Here is an 18,319-nt window from a genome sequence, read left to right as displayed (position 1 = left end):
AAGGGTGTGTGTTGTGTTTGTGTGTGTGTGTGTGTGTGTGTGTATGTGAGGAGGTTGGGAGAATCAACGCTGGGCATTCTCTTTCCATTCCTTTTATTGTTCTCCTGCAAAATGCTCTCTTCCAGAGTGCATTTCTCTCTTGTTTTATATTTGTATTTTTTTTTGTGTTTGCATTTTAACTTTTCAATAAATACATATACCACAAATTGTTTGAAAATCATTCTGAAATTCAAAATTTGTGTTGTGTGCAATTGCCTGTCGCCTGTCCTGCCGCTCAATGGACATTTCTGTTTTCTGGTATTTGTTTCTCTGCTTTAGTTTTGTGTGTGTTTTGCTGTCCTCTACTGCTTCATCTGCTTCTGTTTTCGCTTCCTTTCTTTCTTTTGCTGTCGCTGCTGTTTTGCAACTGCTACTCCTCCTGGTGCTGCTGCTGCTTGGACTGCTGCTGGCAGCTGGCGATGTCAATTCAATGAGGGTGTATGCCATGGATCATGCCAATTGATCTCGATATTCGGCCACTTGGTCTGGAGGCATGTCACCATCGGGTTTGAGGCACAAATTGACTTCAGATCCCCCTCTAGTAGAATCGCCGATCCGCAATAGTAGCGCACCTGTAAAAAGTAATATTCAATTATATATAATGAACCTTTGCAACGATTTAACGAGAAGGAACATTGTGAGACGCGCTTGTACGCATCACAACTGTTGAAGGCGTTGACTCACAACGTTCCTTCTCGTTTTTGTTGCCATCAAACCGACTTTTTCTGAAGGAAAGCCTTATGCATCGACTCTAAGCACTTTGCAGATAAAGCTTCCAGAATTCAATACACAAAAAATGGTTTAAAAATATTTATGGGACCAAATCTATTGGAAAAAGTTGGTTTGATGTTGGGGATTGGTTGCTTCTTTGTTGGGTTTGGCTGTTGACTAGTGTTATAGGAGAGGTTGATTCATTGGATAAGTTTATACCGACCTTATTGTTGTCATTGGAGCCTGGTATGCCATTGTAGTGCATTAGCTCAAAGGTATCGGGTGCGGAATGTCGCTCGCATGGAAAGAATTCCTCCATGAATGCATTCAGCAATATGATGCCCAAATTCTCTGGATCCAAACGTTTCATCATGAGATTAACACTGTATGATGGTGGGGCAGGGGTGGGAGGGGAGACACACGCACATAAAAATGATAAATGAGAAACATTTGCATGGGGGAGAGCATTCGGATATTAATACTTACTATCCCGGTTCACTGACAAGGTTCAATTGGGCCAATACCTCCCGTAGCAGAGATGAGGCTATGAAGTTATTACCCTCCGGATCATAGGACTTGAATACGCGACGACCATGCTCTGAGGGTGTCTCCGGCGAGACGAGCTTCTTCTCATGGCTAAATAGCACTGCGGAAAGAGAACATAATGGACATTAGGCATAGTTTCAAATGTCAGGAAAGAGTTCTCTTCGTCGTACCAGTTAAATGCGTGTCTGAGCCCATCACCCAGACGGGATATCTGGGATTCTTGTAGAACGAACCCACTGTGCAGTAGCGCATCTGTTCCATTGTTGTTATATATCCAATGTCGCTCTGTTCGCAAATGCCTCTCAATTTTAAGCCGCCAACATCCTGTTCATGGTCCCACACATAGCCAACGGCACGACCCGTGAGCATTAGATTTATCATGGACTGGCCGCCATAGCCAAAGGTTCTGTGTATGATCGGCTCCGAGGTGTCCGATATGTCGGCGGCCACCAGCTCCATGCCCTTGGTAAGGAAAACCGAATACATGAAGAGCATTACGCCATAGGTGTCCGTCAGTTGGTTGTAGTGATCACTGAAGTAACGCGCCACTGTTGGACCATCGAGGAAATGCAGCGTATAGAGACGCGCATGGAACTCCTCGGGAGTCAGATCATGATCCGGATGATGCTCAGACGAGTCCTCTTCACCTTTATTGTCTTTCCCTGTTAGATGATCCACCGTTTCGGGTGTTGCCTCTTCGGCCTCCTCATCCACTTCATTCGCATTGGGTCCGCCACCGGCGCTTGCTCCTGCTCCAGCTCCAGCTGCTGCTGCTGCTGCTGCTGCTGTTCCCGATGTGGTGGCTCTCTCTTTGGTTGCCTGGTGGTCGCTGCTGATGCGATGTCGATGCAGCTGGACAAGACGATAGCGTGGAGCACGGCAATTCCGTAAAATATTGCACAGGGCCTGTATGAGTAGACGCTTGCACTCTGCTGGAGTTATCTGTGGAAGAGATGGATGAACGTACAGATGCATGGATGGGATACGCATTGGATAAGAGCATTTTTCAATTACCTCCGACAATCGAAACTCGTGGGTATCCATGGTAATTATCTTAAGCAAATACGCCTGAACTGGCGCTATCACAGCACAAGGGCCGCCCTGTTTTTGCACCAATGCCGACGGCTCATAATCACTAAACTCAAATCCTAAAACAAAAACAAAAAACAAAACAAATTAAATCGTAAAGAAAAGGGCGCGAAAAATAATTTGGGTTTTTTTTTTCTTTTCTTTTTTTGTATTTGCTTCTTGCATTTGTTGGGCGTTGAGTTGTGTGCAGTGGGGTTTTTTTTTTTTTTTTTTGGTTCGGTTTGGGTGGTGGGGGCTGGTGGGTGGTGCATGATTACCTTGAGACCAACGCTTGAATACATCTTCGCGCACATTATCGCCCCACAACAACTGCTTTATCTCGCGCAGTTCGCGCATATCATTTGCATTTAACTGCGGCATCGGCGGCAACTGCTGCTGCTGCTGTTGTGGTTTTTGTTTTGGGGTCTGCGGCCCGCCATCAGGAGTGGACGACGCCTGCTGCTGCTGATGATGGGCGGCCGATGTTGTGGGCGGCCCAGCACTTGTAGTGGGACGTTGTTCCTGCTGCTGCTGCTGCTGCTGTCCAGCAGCAGTTGCAGTGTCGTTCGGCTCCAAGGCTGCCGAGGCCAACGTCATCGATGTTGACGCTGATGCAGTTTTTTGCGAGGCAGATTTCTCGCTGGGTTCCCCTACGGTTTCCTCGTTCATGACGTTTTTATGTTTTGTGTGGATTGTGTGTGCTGCTGTTACTGCGCTTCTGCTGCTGCTGCTTGGGGCCTGTCGACTGTTTTAAAAGGGTTAACACACACACACACGAAAATGGTTTTCGTATGTATCGAAATGCAGTTAATGCCACTATTTTGTTGGCATTTCTGCCTTTTTTGTTTCGTTTTTCCTCTTTTGGCCGAGTGGGCTGCAAATGCAACAGTGTAGGGGCAGTGTGCCCAGAAACCAAAACTGTGGAAATACCATGCCGAATTTAATGAAAAATACATTCGGCAAGTCTTAAAAATACTCACTTTATTTCAACTAATCTTTAACAAAATGATGCTGTGGATATAGAACCACGAAGATGTTTGATTTAAATAGATTTGAAATGGGAATAGTCAAAAATTATGATTTGATATTTAGCATGAACTTTATCGGCCTCACACTTATTTATGTTCAGGGTGGACCAAAAATACCAGTTTTCAAATGTTGCAGCCCTGGCCATTGCAGTTTTTCGTATTTTGTATTCAATTCGCTGTTAAGTTTAGTTAATTTGTTTATTTCATGATTGGCAAACTGCTTAAGCCCAAGCCACCTGGTGGCCACAGCACGGATACCCAAAGATTGCCCCCACAGAAGCAGGCCAAGCGGCTGTACCACTGCGGCTTCTGTTTGGCCAGTTTTCGCTGGTACCCAAAGACCAAGCAGCACGAGCAGCACTGTGCCGGTCGTGTGTGGCGCCTCCACATCTGCAAGCATTGCCTGACCCTCTTCGGGGACGAGAAGATCCTGGAGCGGCATCTGGCGAGAAAGCATGCCGACGGCCGATTCCTGTGCCTGCAATGCGGCAAACGGTACTCAACGACGACGTTCCTCTACCGCCACGTGGTTTCCTGGCACGGGGTGCACTCGCTCTTCTACTGCGCCATGTGTGCGAATAGCCGCAGCGATGTAAAGACCTTCAGCAGCATGGAGGCGCTGCAGGCACATGCCGAGCTGGCACACGATCTGGCGCCTAGGAAAACGCACAGCGAGGTGGACGAGACCGAGGAGCTGGAAATGCTGGAGGAGAACATCGATGATATACTGCAGAGTGTCAACTGGGATGACGATGTCACCTTTGGCTGGCCCATGGACCTGGACAAGGAGGCCTGCATAGCAGATCAGAAGCCCAGCGGCTATGTGTGTCCCATCTGTGCCAACGGCTTCCCGGGCAGCATGAGCCTGATCTGCCACCTCGCGGACACACACCAGAAGAGCTCACTCGAGTGCTGCTTCTGTGGCAAGTTGCACCGAACACGCGGGGCATTGCGAGGACATCTCGAACGTATGCATGTCCTGATACGCAGCCATGTGTGCAACATCTGCCAGGCGGACTTCACCACCAACGATCACCTCAAGAAGCATGTGAAGAGCAAGCACGTGAAGGGTCGTCCGTATCTGTGCCCCGCCTGCGGCAAGGGTTACAAACAGCTCTCCCACCTCAACGGCCATGCGTGCTCCGCTACCCAGGGAACTGAGCCGCACATTTGCCAGCTGTGCAATTTTTCCTTCCGTCGGATAGTCGATCTGAAGCAGCATGTCATCAAGAAGCATGCATAAAGGTATGTGTATATGTACCCATGGAGGAAGCTTGTTAAGGGTTACCATAGATATAATAGATTGCATTGCTTTTGGTCGACAGTCGACAGTCGACGACTCCAATGCTACTGCTCTCTCGTTTGGCCGGGGCCTAAAGCTGCCGCAAACAGATGTTAAGCTCCAGCTTCAGTGGAGTAGCCAGAGCATTGATTCGCAGCCTCCGCTCGCGAGAGCCAGTTCACTGATCAAGCCCCAACCCAAGAGAGAGTGAGAGAGAGCGTAACAGTTGCAGTAACAGTAACAGCAGCAGTAACAGTGGGTGAGAACATGAAGAAACTATAAGGAGGTCTCGTCGGTGGCGGAGTTACTTGCTGGTTCTGCCCTAGGTTCAGTGCACGTGTGCTTGTCGACGCGGAAGGTTGGTTGCGGACGAATGTTTTCTTCATGATCACCACACTTCACTGTCGTTGCCCTCACACTTGCAGCGAGAGCCCTCTCACTCGTACTTTTCACTCGCACGCTCTGCTTTGATTCTCCGACGAGACTTCCTTATAGTTTCTTCATGGGTGAGAATAAGCGCTATGTTGTGGTCGGGGCGCCTATCGCGGCTTTTTCGAATGCACGACAAAAACAAAAAAAAATAAAAACTTGGCCCACACCGATATGACAGTTTTGAACGGAACTTGCTGGCGTCTGGATCGCTTACACCGCCGTCCACAACTTTTTCAGTTTCTCCCCTCCGACGTGTCTTCGTTGTCGTAACTATTTATCACAAGTCACAACCAAAAATACGTGTTTGTTTTTTTCCGAATTTTCTTGGTTGCTTTCGAGCGTGTTCGAGTTGTTGTGTTTCAACTGTTTTTCCGCCCGTTTGTTGACCATTTTTTTAGTGCACTTTTTTTTGAGTATTTCTCTTGTGTTTGCAGTAAGTAAAAGCTAAACAAATATTTCGCTGATCGAATTTTAATAACTTAAAAAAATATACATTATTGTACATGTTTAAAAAGAAAACGTGCACAGGCTGTGCGACGCTCTAAAATATTGAAAACTAATAGTAAATGATAATAATTTTGATAAAAACCGCTTCTAAAAATTGATTATAAATATTAAAGAATGTGCCAAAGAATAAATAATGCAAATTTCATTTGTAAGGCTTATTTGCGATTAGAATTACGTGATAAAATGTCTTAAGCTTTATGATAAAATAGCCCGATTTTATGAGCTAAGAGCGTTGCAACAAAAAGAGGATCTTAGCGAACATTAAAGCTTAATGTTGCATTGCCGCAAGCGAGCTAATGACTCCCCAGTGAATGTTTATTTGTATTGCACTTTTTAGTATTTATATCTTGACTTAAAAAATAAATTAAATTAAGAAGCGTTTTAAATTCAAGTGAGCCAAAACAAATTAACAAAAATGTAATTCAACTTAAAACATGGCTTAAACAACTTAAAATAGCACGAAATATTCTTAAAAATTGTGACAAAGCAGTACACATAATATTGCAAGCGTGTGCCAAAACAACAACTAACAAAAAAGCAAAAAGCAATGTGAATATAATAAATTCAAATAAAATCCAAGCGACGACCCTCAAGCCTATGTTAGCATTTAAACTGAAACAACTTTTGTTGTTGGTTTTTTGCTTTTGCAAATGTTTTCCACATTTATTTTTGTAGTTGTGAGAGAGGGGCCGAACCGGGCTTTAAAAAAGCTTTTTTATATCGCATTTGTTTCTGTGTTTCTGTATTTTGTTTGTTTTTTGCATCTACAAAAACAGCTTTTGGCTGAAACGAGAACAGATTCCGTTGTGTTGTGACTTTTAATGAAAAAATACACATATTTAGAAAAAGTACCAGCTGTAATTAACTTAATTTGTTGTTGTTGTGGGTTTTGTTGTTGTTGATAGTCTATTTCTGTGAGTGGTGCGGAAAACCCACAATGAAATTTGTTGCGCTTGAGTTGTTCTTCCCATCCGTCAACGCATTTTAAAACCTGGCTTGAATGGAAATCATTTTGAGAGTGAATCGAGAATGATCAGCGCTGATTCGTGTGCAAACGAAATCCGACTTAAACAAACGATTTCGATAGATTATTCAGGAATAGTCCCAAAGTAAAATGATTACGAGAAGAGGGAAGGCGGATACGGATCAAATGCCAGTGCAGCTCAAGTGCTACACTCCTCAAAAAATCATTAATATGTTGTATGATAAATGGAATGAGGAATATTTTAATTGTTGGTTGAAAAGGTGAAGCAAATCGTTAAACAGACATTGTAATCATACTTAAATAATCAAAACTCATCCTTAATAACCGTTCAATCAATACCTTCCTCTAATTAAACGATCGCAAAATAAATGCAAATAAACTCCAACGAAGAATGTCTCACATCTAACGTTGAATATCGGTTAATCTGTTGTTCGCATTCCAGACAGCACTTTAAGACCCAACTCCCCTAGCCACGATCACGAATGGGGTTGGAGGGTGCGCATCAAATCCATAATTTATCTTGTGGAAACCGTTAACCTCCTGTCCCTCGCTTTTATGTTGTTTTGCTGTAGCTCACCCCCCCCTTAGCTCAGCGTCAGAGGAATTATCATTTATTCCTATATTGTAATTGATTTGCCTGCGCGAGCCCTACGCTCCGTATTCCAGAATGGATCTTGGAACTGAACCTCTCCACCGAGACGGGGTCTGTCTCCTTGTTTACTGCCCTCTGCGTCTGCCTCTTCTTATCGTTAATGCCACAGTTCCCGTTCCCTGCGTGTGTGTCTCCGCATGTGTCTGTCTGCATGTGGAATGTTTTTGTTTGGGGCAATTACAAGTTGGCACTCCTTGGTGTCCCAAGGAATGGAGATCGGACCGCCCATGTAGGTACTCGTACTCATACGCATACTCAGTGGAAGCTCTCTCAAGAAAATAGCTCCCTTAACCTTGGCCCTGTTCCCATAACCATTCGGGCACATTTGTTTATGTTACTTTTATAAAATATTATTCCCTAAGCCCGAAATAAAAAAGCGTTCTATTGGCGGGACAGCTCACCGATTGGGAATCTCCCATAACAGCAGAAATTTCATAGATCCCATATGCTAATATGTTTCCCCTACGATCAGAGCATTTCTCGATGTTTCGCACTGCACTTCTCACTTCACTGTCTCCAAATCTCTCTTTCTCTCTCTCTCTCTACACACATGGATTTATCGCTCTCCCTTTCGGTGAATACCTGAGCAATGACGCAGCACTGGGGCGATGCCAAAAGCAGCAGCGCAAAAAGCACACACACACATTCCAACGAACACAAAACGCATTTAATAATTTTAAAACGTGCTGAATTTTGTAATCAGTGCTGCAGTCAAAGTACCCGTCGTTTGCCTTTACTCTCCTCACAGCCAAGCTCCACGTCTGTCTTTGCACCTTAGTTCCTCTTTCGTTGGATCGATGTTGTCTCTTCTGTTATTTCAAAGGGTTTCTTGCTCTCTTCATCTTCGTCTACACCTCTCTGCCACTACACCCACATTCTACCCATTCTACGCAAATTTGCAAAGCAGAAAATCAACAACTGATAAGAAACATCAACGCAGGTGTTTCTCAAGATATTGGAATCGTATTCGATGGAGTTACAAACACATCTATTATCAGGACAGATATACAAAATTATTAAAAATGGTTGGGAAAACAGGAATACAAAGTTTGAAAATGAATCATTGACTAAGCCTTTCTTTCCATCCCATTCAATCAGTTAAAGTTCTCTCTGGGACATTAAGTTTTTTGATTGGTACTTTTGGTCTCACATTAATTGAATCCCTAACTGGGATAATAAATAAATATTTATAATCATAATCATATCACATATTTGCGTTAGTGTTTTATTATTTAAACAGCTTGTTCTCGATTCAACAGTTGTTTTCGAATTAAATGTGTTTAGAAACATTTTGTAAACATACGAGGAGTGATTCGGTGAATAGTGTCTTCGGTGTCTTTCTGGAATTTAATCGTAACGATTGTGATTGAACTCTCAGTCTTACTCTCGGAGTTTCACCCCTTTGAAGCTTAAACTCCAGAGACAACAGTCATTGTCGCTTCCACCCCATTAATAACCCCGATTCTCTAAAGAGATCACGAGAAGAAAATCGATACTAAACGAAAAATGAAAAAAAGGAATGTCATAGTGAATCACACAGGTGTGCGTGTGCACGAGAGAGTCAGAGAGCAATACGCGCAAACAAAAGCTACAACAAAAGCAGCAACTGGCAGCAGCTTTGCCATACGGCTCTCCCCGTCAATCGGTATTTGCTTAACTGTTTTGTTCCCCTCAAGAAAGAAAGGGAGACGTAAAGAGCAGAGACAAATAAAACAAGGGAAACAGCAGCAGCACAGGCTGTGATATCAGTAGAGTGTGTGAGTGTGAATGTTCGTGTTTCTCATGATTGCACAACAAAAATAAGCAGTTAAGGGCGTAACTCCACCTCCACCCACAGTACCACCTGTACCGAGCAGGTACTCCTAGACCAAGGTGAATTTACCTATAAGTAAATCAATTCTAAGCAAATTCGCCTTGCCCTAGACCACAACTCCTCGTTCTCTCTCGTGCTCTTTCTCTCCGAAACTCTTGGTTTTATTGGCACCGCTAGCACCGTTACCGCTTACTGTTTTTAAAGCTATTTTTAAAACAGCGTGATCTCTCGGCAGCCGCAGCACTGCACTGCTCTTTTGCACTCTCTCTCACTTGCTCTTGTTCTTTGGGTTATTTATCTCCTTTCCTGTGCTGTTGTTTGTGGCTCTCTTTAGGCTGTACTTGATTTTCCTTCTACTTGTACCCCGTACTTCGGTGGACAACTGCTACCTTATTGCAAAAAAGGGTATCTAGACGATATAGTCTGTTAAAACTTTAAACAGATGGTCAAATTATATGGTAATACAAATTTTAAAAAAATTTAAAAGAACAAATTAAATAGATTTGCAAACAGAACTATTACATGTCTACCTAACCAACAAAAATCATACTGATTGAATTACAGTACATTATTAATGTACAGAATGTACAGAATTAATGTACAGCACATAAATCCGAGTAGCAAGTATCCTCTAGTCCGCATATCGAATATTATTATTGTGATCTTTTTGTTTGCTTCATAGGGGAGCCAATTTGTCTCGCTGGCATTCTGCTACTGCTGCTGCCTACTGTTGCTGTTTTGTTTTGCATTTTTATGAATGAATGGCAAATCACTGACTCTTTCTATTTTATACGTATGTACGTATGCACGTACATACGTATTTTTGTTAGGCTGATAAACCGCCTTGAGCCAACAAAAACAAACACAAAAATATCATTATCGGGGGGTACTCGTCGTACGAGAGTTTTATTATGTTATCGACAGCAGAGCTGAAAGGGAAATGCGAACGCGAACTGACCTATAATAAGAATTTTCATATTTGAGCAGCCCCCAGAAGGCAGAAGAGGAGACTGCAAAGCAGCAGAGGGGAGGTGAGGCCTTCCATTGCAATCGAAGCATAAAGAGGAGGAACAGCGGAGAGCACGAAATGTAAATTAAAATTCCATGAAACGCAAAACAAACGAAATAAAAGAACCGCAGAATTAAATACTCTTGAATATCCCATGGTTCTTGCGAATATTCTTACTTATAAAATATAATATTATATATATATTATATAAAATATATATATATTTCTTCTTAAAATATCCACTGGAGATCGATACTCCCTATGCGACTAGATACAATCAATATTGTATGACTTATTAAATTCTGTATAAATAATGTTGTAATACCCGCATGAAGAGTAACCCGCAATATAAATCAACAGTAGGAGTACGATTACCACGTCTATGCGATGGATTACACCTGATTACTCAACAGATTTCCACAGGTGCAAGTACTTCTATACAAAGGAAAGGGAATATTTAATTCCAATCACACCTCGGCCTTACCCATGAAGGTACCAAAAAGGCAGACAGGAAATCGAATGGGATATTTACTCCCTCCACCTGTAGATTGTTCATACATGTATCAAAATCCTGTTTGCTTCAAGTTTTTTCTGTTTTATGAGTCAAAAAAGGCTGAGCTGTGTAATTAAGTAAGCAAAGAAACAAAACTCTTGCAACGCCAAACAAACGTGGTTCATTCATGGCCAAAATGCGTTGCACTGTTCCACCAATGGTGTGATGTATTAAAATAACTGGTGAATAGGTATATTGGTTTTGGTGGCTAGACTAGAAATACGCCATATACGAGTAACATTTGTTAATTGGAGAAGGAAATATTTAGACTCCCACTCTTCCATAGTCTGCTCTCCTTTGATGTCATTTGAAACAAAAGTCTCAATTCTCCTTTGGAAACAGGTGACTGCACTTTAGCGACTATAAGGCCATAAGTAGAGCTGTAAATAGTTTCCAACTATAAAACGAAAGCATGAGAAGCTACTTCCTTTTGCTGGTAATATCTCAAGAGGTACACATATGACTAAGAGGTATCCCATTGGTTGATTACCACACACTCTTTTGGTATGAGTATTTCTTTATGGGCCCCCCATTCATTCCTCATGCAATCATTCCGGATGATTGTCTGATTGATATGCCTGACGCATACTCACACTCGTGGAGCTGTCTCTGCTTTTTGTTTTTATTTTGTTTGCTTATGATAAGAGTTTTTTTTATATCAATGTCAAGTTAGCCATAAAAAAGGTTTTTTTTTTGTTGGACAACGTCGACAAAAAGCAGATTCAGAAGGTGACCCCAATTCGAACGGTAAATGTGTATGTCCGCCCACCTGTGGCCCATCCGAAAAAATGTAAGCTAAACAGTTGACACTGTAAATTAGGCAGCAAGAAGAAATAAAAGTAAATTAACCACCGAACAAATAACAACAGACAAATCTCTGGTGACGTCTTCGCGCGCTGTCCAGTCATCCTCATCGGCGCTGTAAATCAGATCATAAATCATGCTGCGCCACAAAGCCACTGACAAATAGCCTGACAAATGAGACAAATACACAGAATATGAGGGATTGCCAGAGATGTGAAGAGTATATATGATAATACATACGTGTAGAAAGCTACAAAAACATTTAAAGAAAATGTGTACTGCCCTGCAGTTTAGGGATACCATACAAATTGTCCTCGAATATTTATAATTAACAATATACATAAAACATAATTAATCCACATAAAATCCGAATTCTTGTCTCATTTTAACTCCTTTCACCCTCACTCCTATTCCAGTGAAATAAAGGAAGCCGCAACAAAAGCTTTAATAGAAGATAGAAGACGTCACAGAAGCAGCAACACCGTCTCTTACCCACAGACTTAACAGAGCACCCGCTCTCGCTTGCTCTCACGCACACTTAGCCATGCCACAAACCAAATATCCGATAACGCATCGCCTACCGCTGCTGCTGCTGGTGCTGTTAATCGCCAAAAGTGCCGCTGGCGTCTCTGTTGTCTCCTCGGCTAGTCTGCTGCCCTCGACACGCTTCTTCTATGCTGCGGCGGCGGCCCCCGCCTCATCAGATGCCACTTCACAGACAAAGGTGCGTCTGCTGCGGCAGGCAAATGTTGCAGCCGGGGCAGGGGCAGGGGCAGCAGAAACAGCGGCAGTGCCGGAGGATGAGGGAAGCTGTTGCCAGGGAGCATCCGCAGCTGCAGGAACACCTGTAACGGTGAGTGGCTTAACAGAGTTGTGAAGAGGGGATATCTTAACAGCTGTACGAGGCGAAACCAGAAGGAATAATGGTGGGAGCTTTGTATTGAATGTGATGGGTAGGGAAATTTTATCAGTGATCGGAAAAGGAGAAGACTAGTGGATGGTTGCGCCTATATATTAACAGTTGCAAGAGGAGATATTTGAACATGTATTTAGTAGAAGATATTTGAGCCGAGTATGGAAGAAGGAACAGAATAACTCTCATTTCGAGGGGTGTGGTTGTGGGATGGGATGTGCAGTGGCGCCACAACTCTTACGGCGGCGCCACAGTGTCGTCTAGAGACATTGCATATTTGGGTCAGCTTTCAGCGATCATCGCATTTGTTTGCAGTTTGATAAGACACAACCCCAACTCGAACCCCAATCCAATGCCATCTTACCCCACCCCGCCAACATCTTCCATTCCCATGGACAGTGAAGTCGTCGCACAGTGGGGCCTCAGTCGAGAAGAGGTGGCAAAAGTCGAAACAGAAAAAGTCATAAAACATTTTCCAGAGTGTAAAAAACGTAGAATTGTAGTTTATTTCATGAAGATACCTCTTAATTCGTTCAGGCTGAAATGGCTGAAGGCCCCACTGTGCGTCGCCAGTCATCTTCTCAGCCTCTCTCTGCCTCAGAATCTCTAGTTTCTGGCTGTTTTTTTCTGGGGTTCTGTTCTGCTTCTACTGCCATTGATAGCGATCGCCTTGATTCCAAAACAAATAATTCGCATTACGTCTCAGCCATACCCATGCCCATACCCCTTCCCACATCGTCTTCCCAGAGCTTTTGTTTGCGTCAATTCAAAAATAAACAAACCAGTGCAGGGCTCCATTTTCTCTGCTCTCTCCTACTCCTAATCTGCCTCCTCCCACACCTGCTCTGCACTTCGTTTCTGCTTCGGATGCGGCAGCGGATGTGGATGTGGATAATGGAACGGGATTTTTGGCTTTGCTGTGTAAACATCTGGTAGGATCAATTTCTAAATACACAAATAAATAGCTGATAGCATAGAAAGCCGCAATTCGTTTCCTGGAAGCCTCTATTATTTATCAGAAGATTACTTTTTACGTTTACAAAACGATTCGTAATCGCGGAATTTAATGGGCGTCTTGGTTATGATTCACTACTCGAATTCGATGGCAAAAGATAGCAAAATCCTAATTCTCATTGAGATCAATGATAATTTCCAGGTATTACAGGGCATACCCTTACGGCCTGTTTCTGTCATACGTCTGTGGGGGGTTTTTTATGCTAATCGGAAGTTGGTTCCTATCAAGATCTTTTGCAGAAACGAAACTTCCCATTGAGTTTGGATTTGTTGTGATGTCTATGTGATGCCGGCTCTAATCATTTCCTCACGAACATAGTCGTGTCGGTTGCCCTTGAACTTTCTCTGTGCTGCTTCCATAATTACAACACAAGAGAGTGAACAAATGGCAAACCGTTCCGGGGCGCTAATGAATCATGGCCAAACGATGCGATCGGATTGGCGCCGGCAGCGTCAGACGCTACTACTACATTGAAGCTGATGATGCCGTGCCAATTGGTCAAAGCACCTGGCACGTGGCATTTCCCTCACTTCACCGAAACAGAAGCAAGGGAATGACGCACGACAGCACCAGATATATAAAAAACACGAATAACTGTTCGAGCTTCAAGCTATTTGTTACCTGGAGATAGCAACATTTCTATGCAGTTGTCGTCTGTCATTTGTATATCGACGTCAATGCAGGGCGAGAGAGAGAGGAGAGGCAGCAGCAGCGATCTCTTGTACGTGTTCTCACAGTTGTTTAATAACACTAATGCCTGTTGCTACGATGGCAATAGTTATCCGACGCCATCCAGGGGGAAATACATACATTTTCTACTGAAATAGCATCTCCTAACGCTGCCAGTTTTCATGTAGGATCTGCTGCAGGCCTTTATTTTGGATTCTTCTTTGAGAATATTTAGTTTATATTTTTTAAACGAATTCCGTAGGTGAAGTTGGGGGTAAAGCTAAGGAAAGTCTTGTTTTTGGGGGTGTGCCAGAATACCTAGGGGTTTCACTATAAAAGATTATGTCCGTTCACTTATGGGAAATTTACTTTCCAATGCAATTTGCTAACCAAACCACTGATTTCATTTATTTGTTTCTTCATTAGTTGCCATTGGAACTTGCAACGGACCTGAGCAATATTACCGCCGACTACGATGTCTCTGGCGAAATATCATCCAAGGGTGAGTGGAAAGACATTTGAAAGCATCTACAAATTCATTTACGCTGTCTTCTTTTTTGTTCCCACAGAGAACTTCAAACGCAGCGTTACCCGATGTAAGATCTTCGTTGATTCCTGAACTGTGCGAAAGTCAACAACACCTGACCTTTAGAGAGAGTTTGTAGGCAGGATAAGCTAGAACTTTAAGGGCATAGATGCAACGCCTTGATTGTTAGGCTTTTGGTTGATTTCTTTCATTTAAAGTAGATTGAGGCAGGGCGAAGCGATTCCCACACTTAATATATTTGAAGAACAACATAAAACCCACACGACTGATATATTTACCTTGAACTTGTGTTAAGTAGTTGGCATAAAACAAGAGCATTTTGAGCTCGAAAGAGCTGCAGTTTCTATGTAATTATAACTTCGAATAGAATAACCACAATCCCTTATGTTGGGTAACATAATCTCGAGCTCTTTCGGTTATTCGTCGCCCAGATTGTAAAAAAGGTTTCCATTGATTTGTGGCATGATGAGGTAGAAGAATGTAGAAATCTACGAGAATGCAATGTGATTTATAAGGAATGTTATAGTAATCCAAAAAACAAACCTTAAAATGTATCTTTTCGGTCTCTCTCTTGCAGCTACCATACGGAAAGCGACGCCCGCGATCTGCTCACCTCAGCCCACCATTGTGGAGCTGAAGCCGCCGAGCGATGAGGCGGGTGGCTTCAATGTCTACTATACGCCTGCATGCACGCGCATCAATCGCTGCAATGGCTGCTGCGGCTCCACACTAATCTCCTGCCAGCCCACACAGACGGAGAAGGTGCAGATGCGTGTGGGCAAATTCGAGCGTGGCGTCACCTCCAAGCGGAGCTCGGAAATCATTGTGGTGGAACAGCACTTGGCATGCCGCTGCGATTGCCGCATCAAGGCCGAGGACTGCAATGCGTATCAGCTGTACAGAAGGGAGCTGTGCCGCTGCGAGTGCCAGAATACGGACGCCAGAGACAAGTGCTTGGAGCAGGCAGACACCAAGTACTGGGACGATGCCAATTGCACCTGTGCCTGCCGCTACAACCAGAGCTGCACCACCGGCACTGTTTTCGATGAGACGCAGTGCAAATGCACCGATGTGAGTCTGCGCTGAGTGCCCTGGAGTGCAGGGGATTTTATGGCATAGATCAATTGGTGATAGCTTGGTGTGTGTTTCGGTTGTGGTTATGTCCCAAATTGTTGTGCTCCCAATGCAAAACCACAAACTCTCACAAGTTTTATCCTAAAACAAATTCCAATACAAGTGTGATTCGTTTTTAGTTTTAGTTTAAGTAATTTGTTTTGGTCTCTTGCTGTTTATAACTGTATGTACCGTATTGTCTTTTTCCTCCATCTATTCTGTGTTCTCTTTATGTTTCGTTTTAGATCCAAAATGTCGAGTATTATTCGTAAAATTCGTTAACACACACACACACACACACACACACAAACAAACAAACACACTGTTCCACGGTTCTTTCCGTTAATTTGTTGTTGCAGAAAATTGCTAAAAATATTTGAAGAATTTTATAAACACTTTTAGAAAGCGAAAGAGAGAGAACTAAATCTCTTTTCTTTGTGATAATCTCCTGCAAAACGTAACTAAAATTAAAAGTCAATGGCACTTTATGCTAAAATGTAACTTATAGTAGCGCTGTGTTGAGGCAAGACAGAGAAAAAGAGAGATAGAGGGAGTGAGTGGAGAGAGTGGAGTGTGATCCCCGAAGGTTTCATTGCATTGTGTGAGTACTTCCCTCCTGTTGTGTGTCCCCGCCCCCCCAACCATCCTGCATGCAGCCATAGCCTAAATCATCTAAATACTCTTTCCACATTTCAGAGTCAATCATTGCTACTGTTCCTATCCCTAACTTGTGCCTAGAATTAGTTTTGTTTTGCTTGGATAACTAATTGAAGTTCATTTTATTTGATATGTAGCCATCGGCCCCTGTTGATGTGGTGGATCGCAAGCGTTTCATTGTGCAGGCCGTGGAGGTGGAACCCGACAACACCACGCTGTATCATGTGTGAGACTGCAGCGAAGGGAAGGATGTAATGTGGGACCAGTATGAGGAGCACCAGCTGGGACCGCAGCCTAGAGTGGCGAGAGATTGCACTGAGAAACCCACAAATTACACAATGATTGCTTAACTATGCTTAACTGCACACGTACTTTATATTATTTATAGTTATTGATTTAGACTTAGTCTATTACTACACACATTCCATTCCCCTCTCTTCCCCCCCGTATTCAGTATTCTGTCTGTGCAGCCTAAATATTAATTATTTATTTAGGCTTCTTTCCATGTTCCCCAATGTTTAAGTTTAAATGTTTTCGCAATAATTCAACAGAAATTTCACTTTTGCCACACATTTTTTTTTTTCGTATGCAAATTTTGTAGCTTTAAGCCCAGCCATTCCCAGAGAACGATGCAAGAGAATATACAAAGATTATTGAAATAATATTTCCACATACATAAAACGTGTATTTTTCTTATGCAGTCCAAGAACTAAGTACTTAAAAAATATAACAATATTTAAGGAACTGTTTTCCTTTCCCTGGGGGACTGCAGCTGAAAGAGTAGCTTGCATTGTACAGATGTATGTCTGGAACCTGAAGGATCGAGGCTCTGCACAATGCTCTGTGCACTGGAAATGCAGCAACCCTTCTATTCTTCTTCTTAGCTTGGGTTATGATCGAGAAGAGTTGACAGCGACAAGGCAGGCCAGGAGGAGTTATCTGTCATCTGAACTGTCTTGACTATTAGGTAGGCATAAATAAATAAATGAACAAGCAGTCCTAAATATTAATGTTGGATAAGTCATTCAGTCATTAAAACAAAAATAAATCGAAATTGCTTAAAATTTGCGCTAAACATGAACGAGAATGAAGAGGGCCCGAATAAATTAGCGAAACTGGAGAAGCAGCAGATATCAGAGCTTGAGATGATGCTACAGGAAAAAGTGAACAAGCTTGACCATTGGGTTAACGATTTGTTGTACTCGTTTTGCACTCAAAAAACCAACGTCGAAGCCCTTTGTAGACTTGTGGTCCTCATGACGAAGGCTCGGGATGAGTATGAAATCGTCAAGGAAAGCTTGGTGGAGATGCAACGTAATGTGGAGAAGCAGACCATAAAGAAACTGATCACTCACATAGACGCCGCATTGTTGCACATCCGTGTGGCGCAGGACCAATACATGATTACCCAAATGGAATAAAACCAAAACACATTTATTCGACACACTTTTTAAAACCAGCAAACACCGCTAATGTTTACCACAATTTCATTCAGGCAGTTCCATAATACACATTACAAAACAAAAACCAAGTTTTCTTTCATCTTGTGTAACCGTATCGCAACGGTTCATAATGTCTACCATATGCAAAAATGAATACATGCACATTATAAATAAATATGTCTAACTAATATGTACTACATTTCTATATGTGTCATCTGTTAACTTTCTTTCTACCATTCCTCCTTTGCTTGTTGGGAGCGGATGCCTGTAAGTATAGACGATTCCCAATTCGCAACTTTTCAGTTGAATTTCCTCGCGCCAAGGCTTTGAAAAAACTTCCATTATCGCCCAAAAACATTGACCTTAATAAATATTTGCAAAAAGGTATATCGATATGTCTAGTTCACTGCAAGCGTGAATACGATGCTTGTTGAGCGCTTTCACATAGAGTTTTCTTTATATTTATCCGACAAAATCCACATTTACATTTTTAATGCTGAGAGTCCTAACCATTTAAGATTCACAGAATATTTA

At 42.7% G+C, this 18,319-nt stretch overlaps 3 protein-coding genes across 4 annotated transcripts; 2 read left to right on the top strand and 1 right to left on the bottom strand.

Annotated features, from left to right (window-relative positions):
- Positions 1–81: 81 nt before the first annotated feature.
- Positions 82–3,261, bottom strand: LOC117588775 (ubiquitin carboxyl-terminal hydrolase MINDY-3 homolog). Its single transcript, XM_034280264.1, has 6 exons — positions 2,643–3,261; positions 2,311–2,444; positions 1,467–2,238; positions 1,237–1,396; positions 974–1,133; positions 82–611 (listed from the first exon to the last, which is right to left on the bottom strand). The coding sequence occupies exons 1-6, from the start codon at positions 3,031–3,033 to the stop codon at positions 462–464; spliced, it is 1,767 nt and encodes a 588-aa protein (XP_034136155.1). The 5' UTR covers positions 3,034–3,261; the 3' UTR covers positions 82–461.
- A 275-nt stretch (positions 3,262–3,536) lies between these two features.
- Positions 3,537–11,983, top strand: LOC117588785 (myoneurin). The gene is made up of 2 exons (XM_034280288.1): positions 3,537–4,637; positions 11,846–11,983. The coding sequence occupies exon 1, from the start codon at positions 3,598–3,600 to the stop codon at positions 4,633–4,635; it is 1,038 nt and encodes a 345-aa protein (XP_034136179.1). The 5' UTR covers positions 3,537–3,597; the 3' UTR covers positions 4,636–4,637; positions 11,846–11,983.
- Positions 11,948–16,990, top strand: LOC117588786. Of its 2 annotated transcripts, XR_004574163.1 has the most exons (6): positions 11,948–12,282; positions 14,453–14,528; positions 14,596–14,622; positions 15,151–15,644; positions 15,932–16,287; positions 16,481–16,990. XR_004574163.1 is itself a non-coding variant. In XM_034280290.1 (5 exons), exons 1-5 carry the CDS (start codon positions 11,974–11,976, stop codon positions 16,571–16,573), a joined length of 999 nt encoding a protein of 332 aa, XP_034136181.1. In that variant the 5' UTR covers positions 11,948–11,973; the 3' UTR covers positions 16,574–16,979. The 2 variants fall into 2 exon arrangements, 1 of the variants encoding a protein (XP_034136181.1); XM_034280290.1 differs by lacking the exon at positions 15,932–16,287 and having other exon boundaries at positions 16,481–16,979.
- Positions 16,991–18,319: the final 1,329 nt, after the last annotated feature.

This window comes from Drosophila guanche, unplaced genomic scaffold (assembly GCF_900245975.1).
Source record: "Drosophila guanche unplaced genomic scaffold, DGUA_6, whole genome shotgun sequence".
In the NCBI taxonomy this organism is placed as follows: domain Eukaryota; kingdom Metazoa; phylum Arthropoda; class Insecta; order Diptera; family Drosophilidae; genus Drosophila; species Drosophila guanche.
The sequence above is the reverse complement of the archived record's forward strand: the minus strand, read 5'-3'. Positions and strand labels throughout refer to the sequence as shown.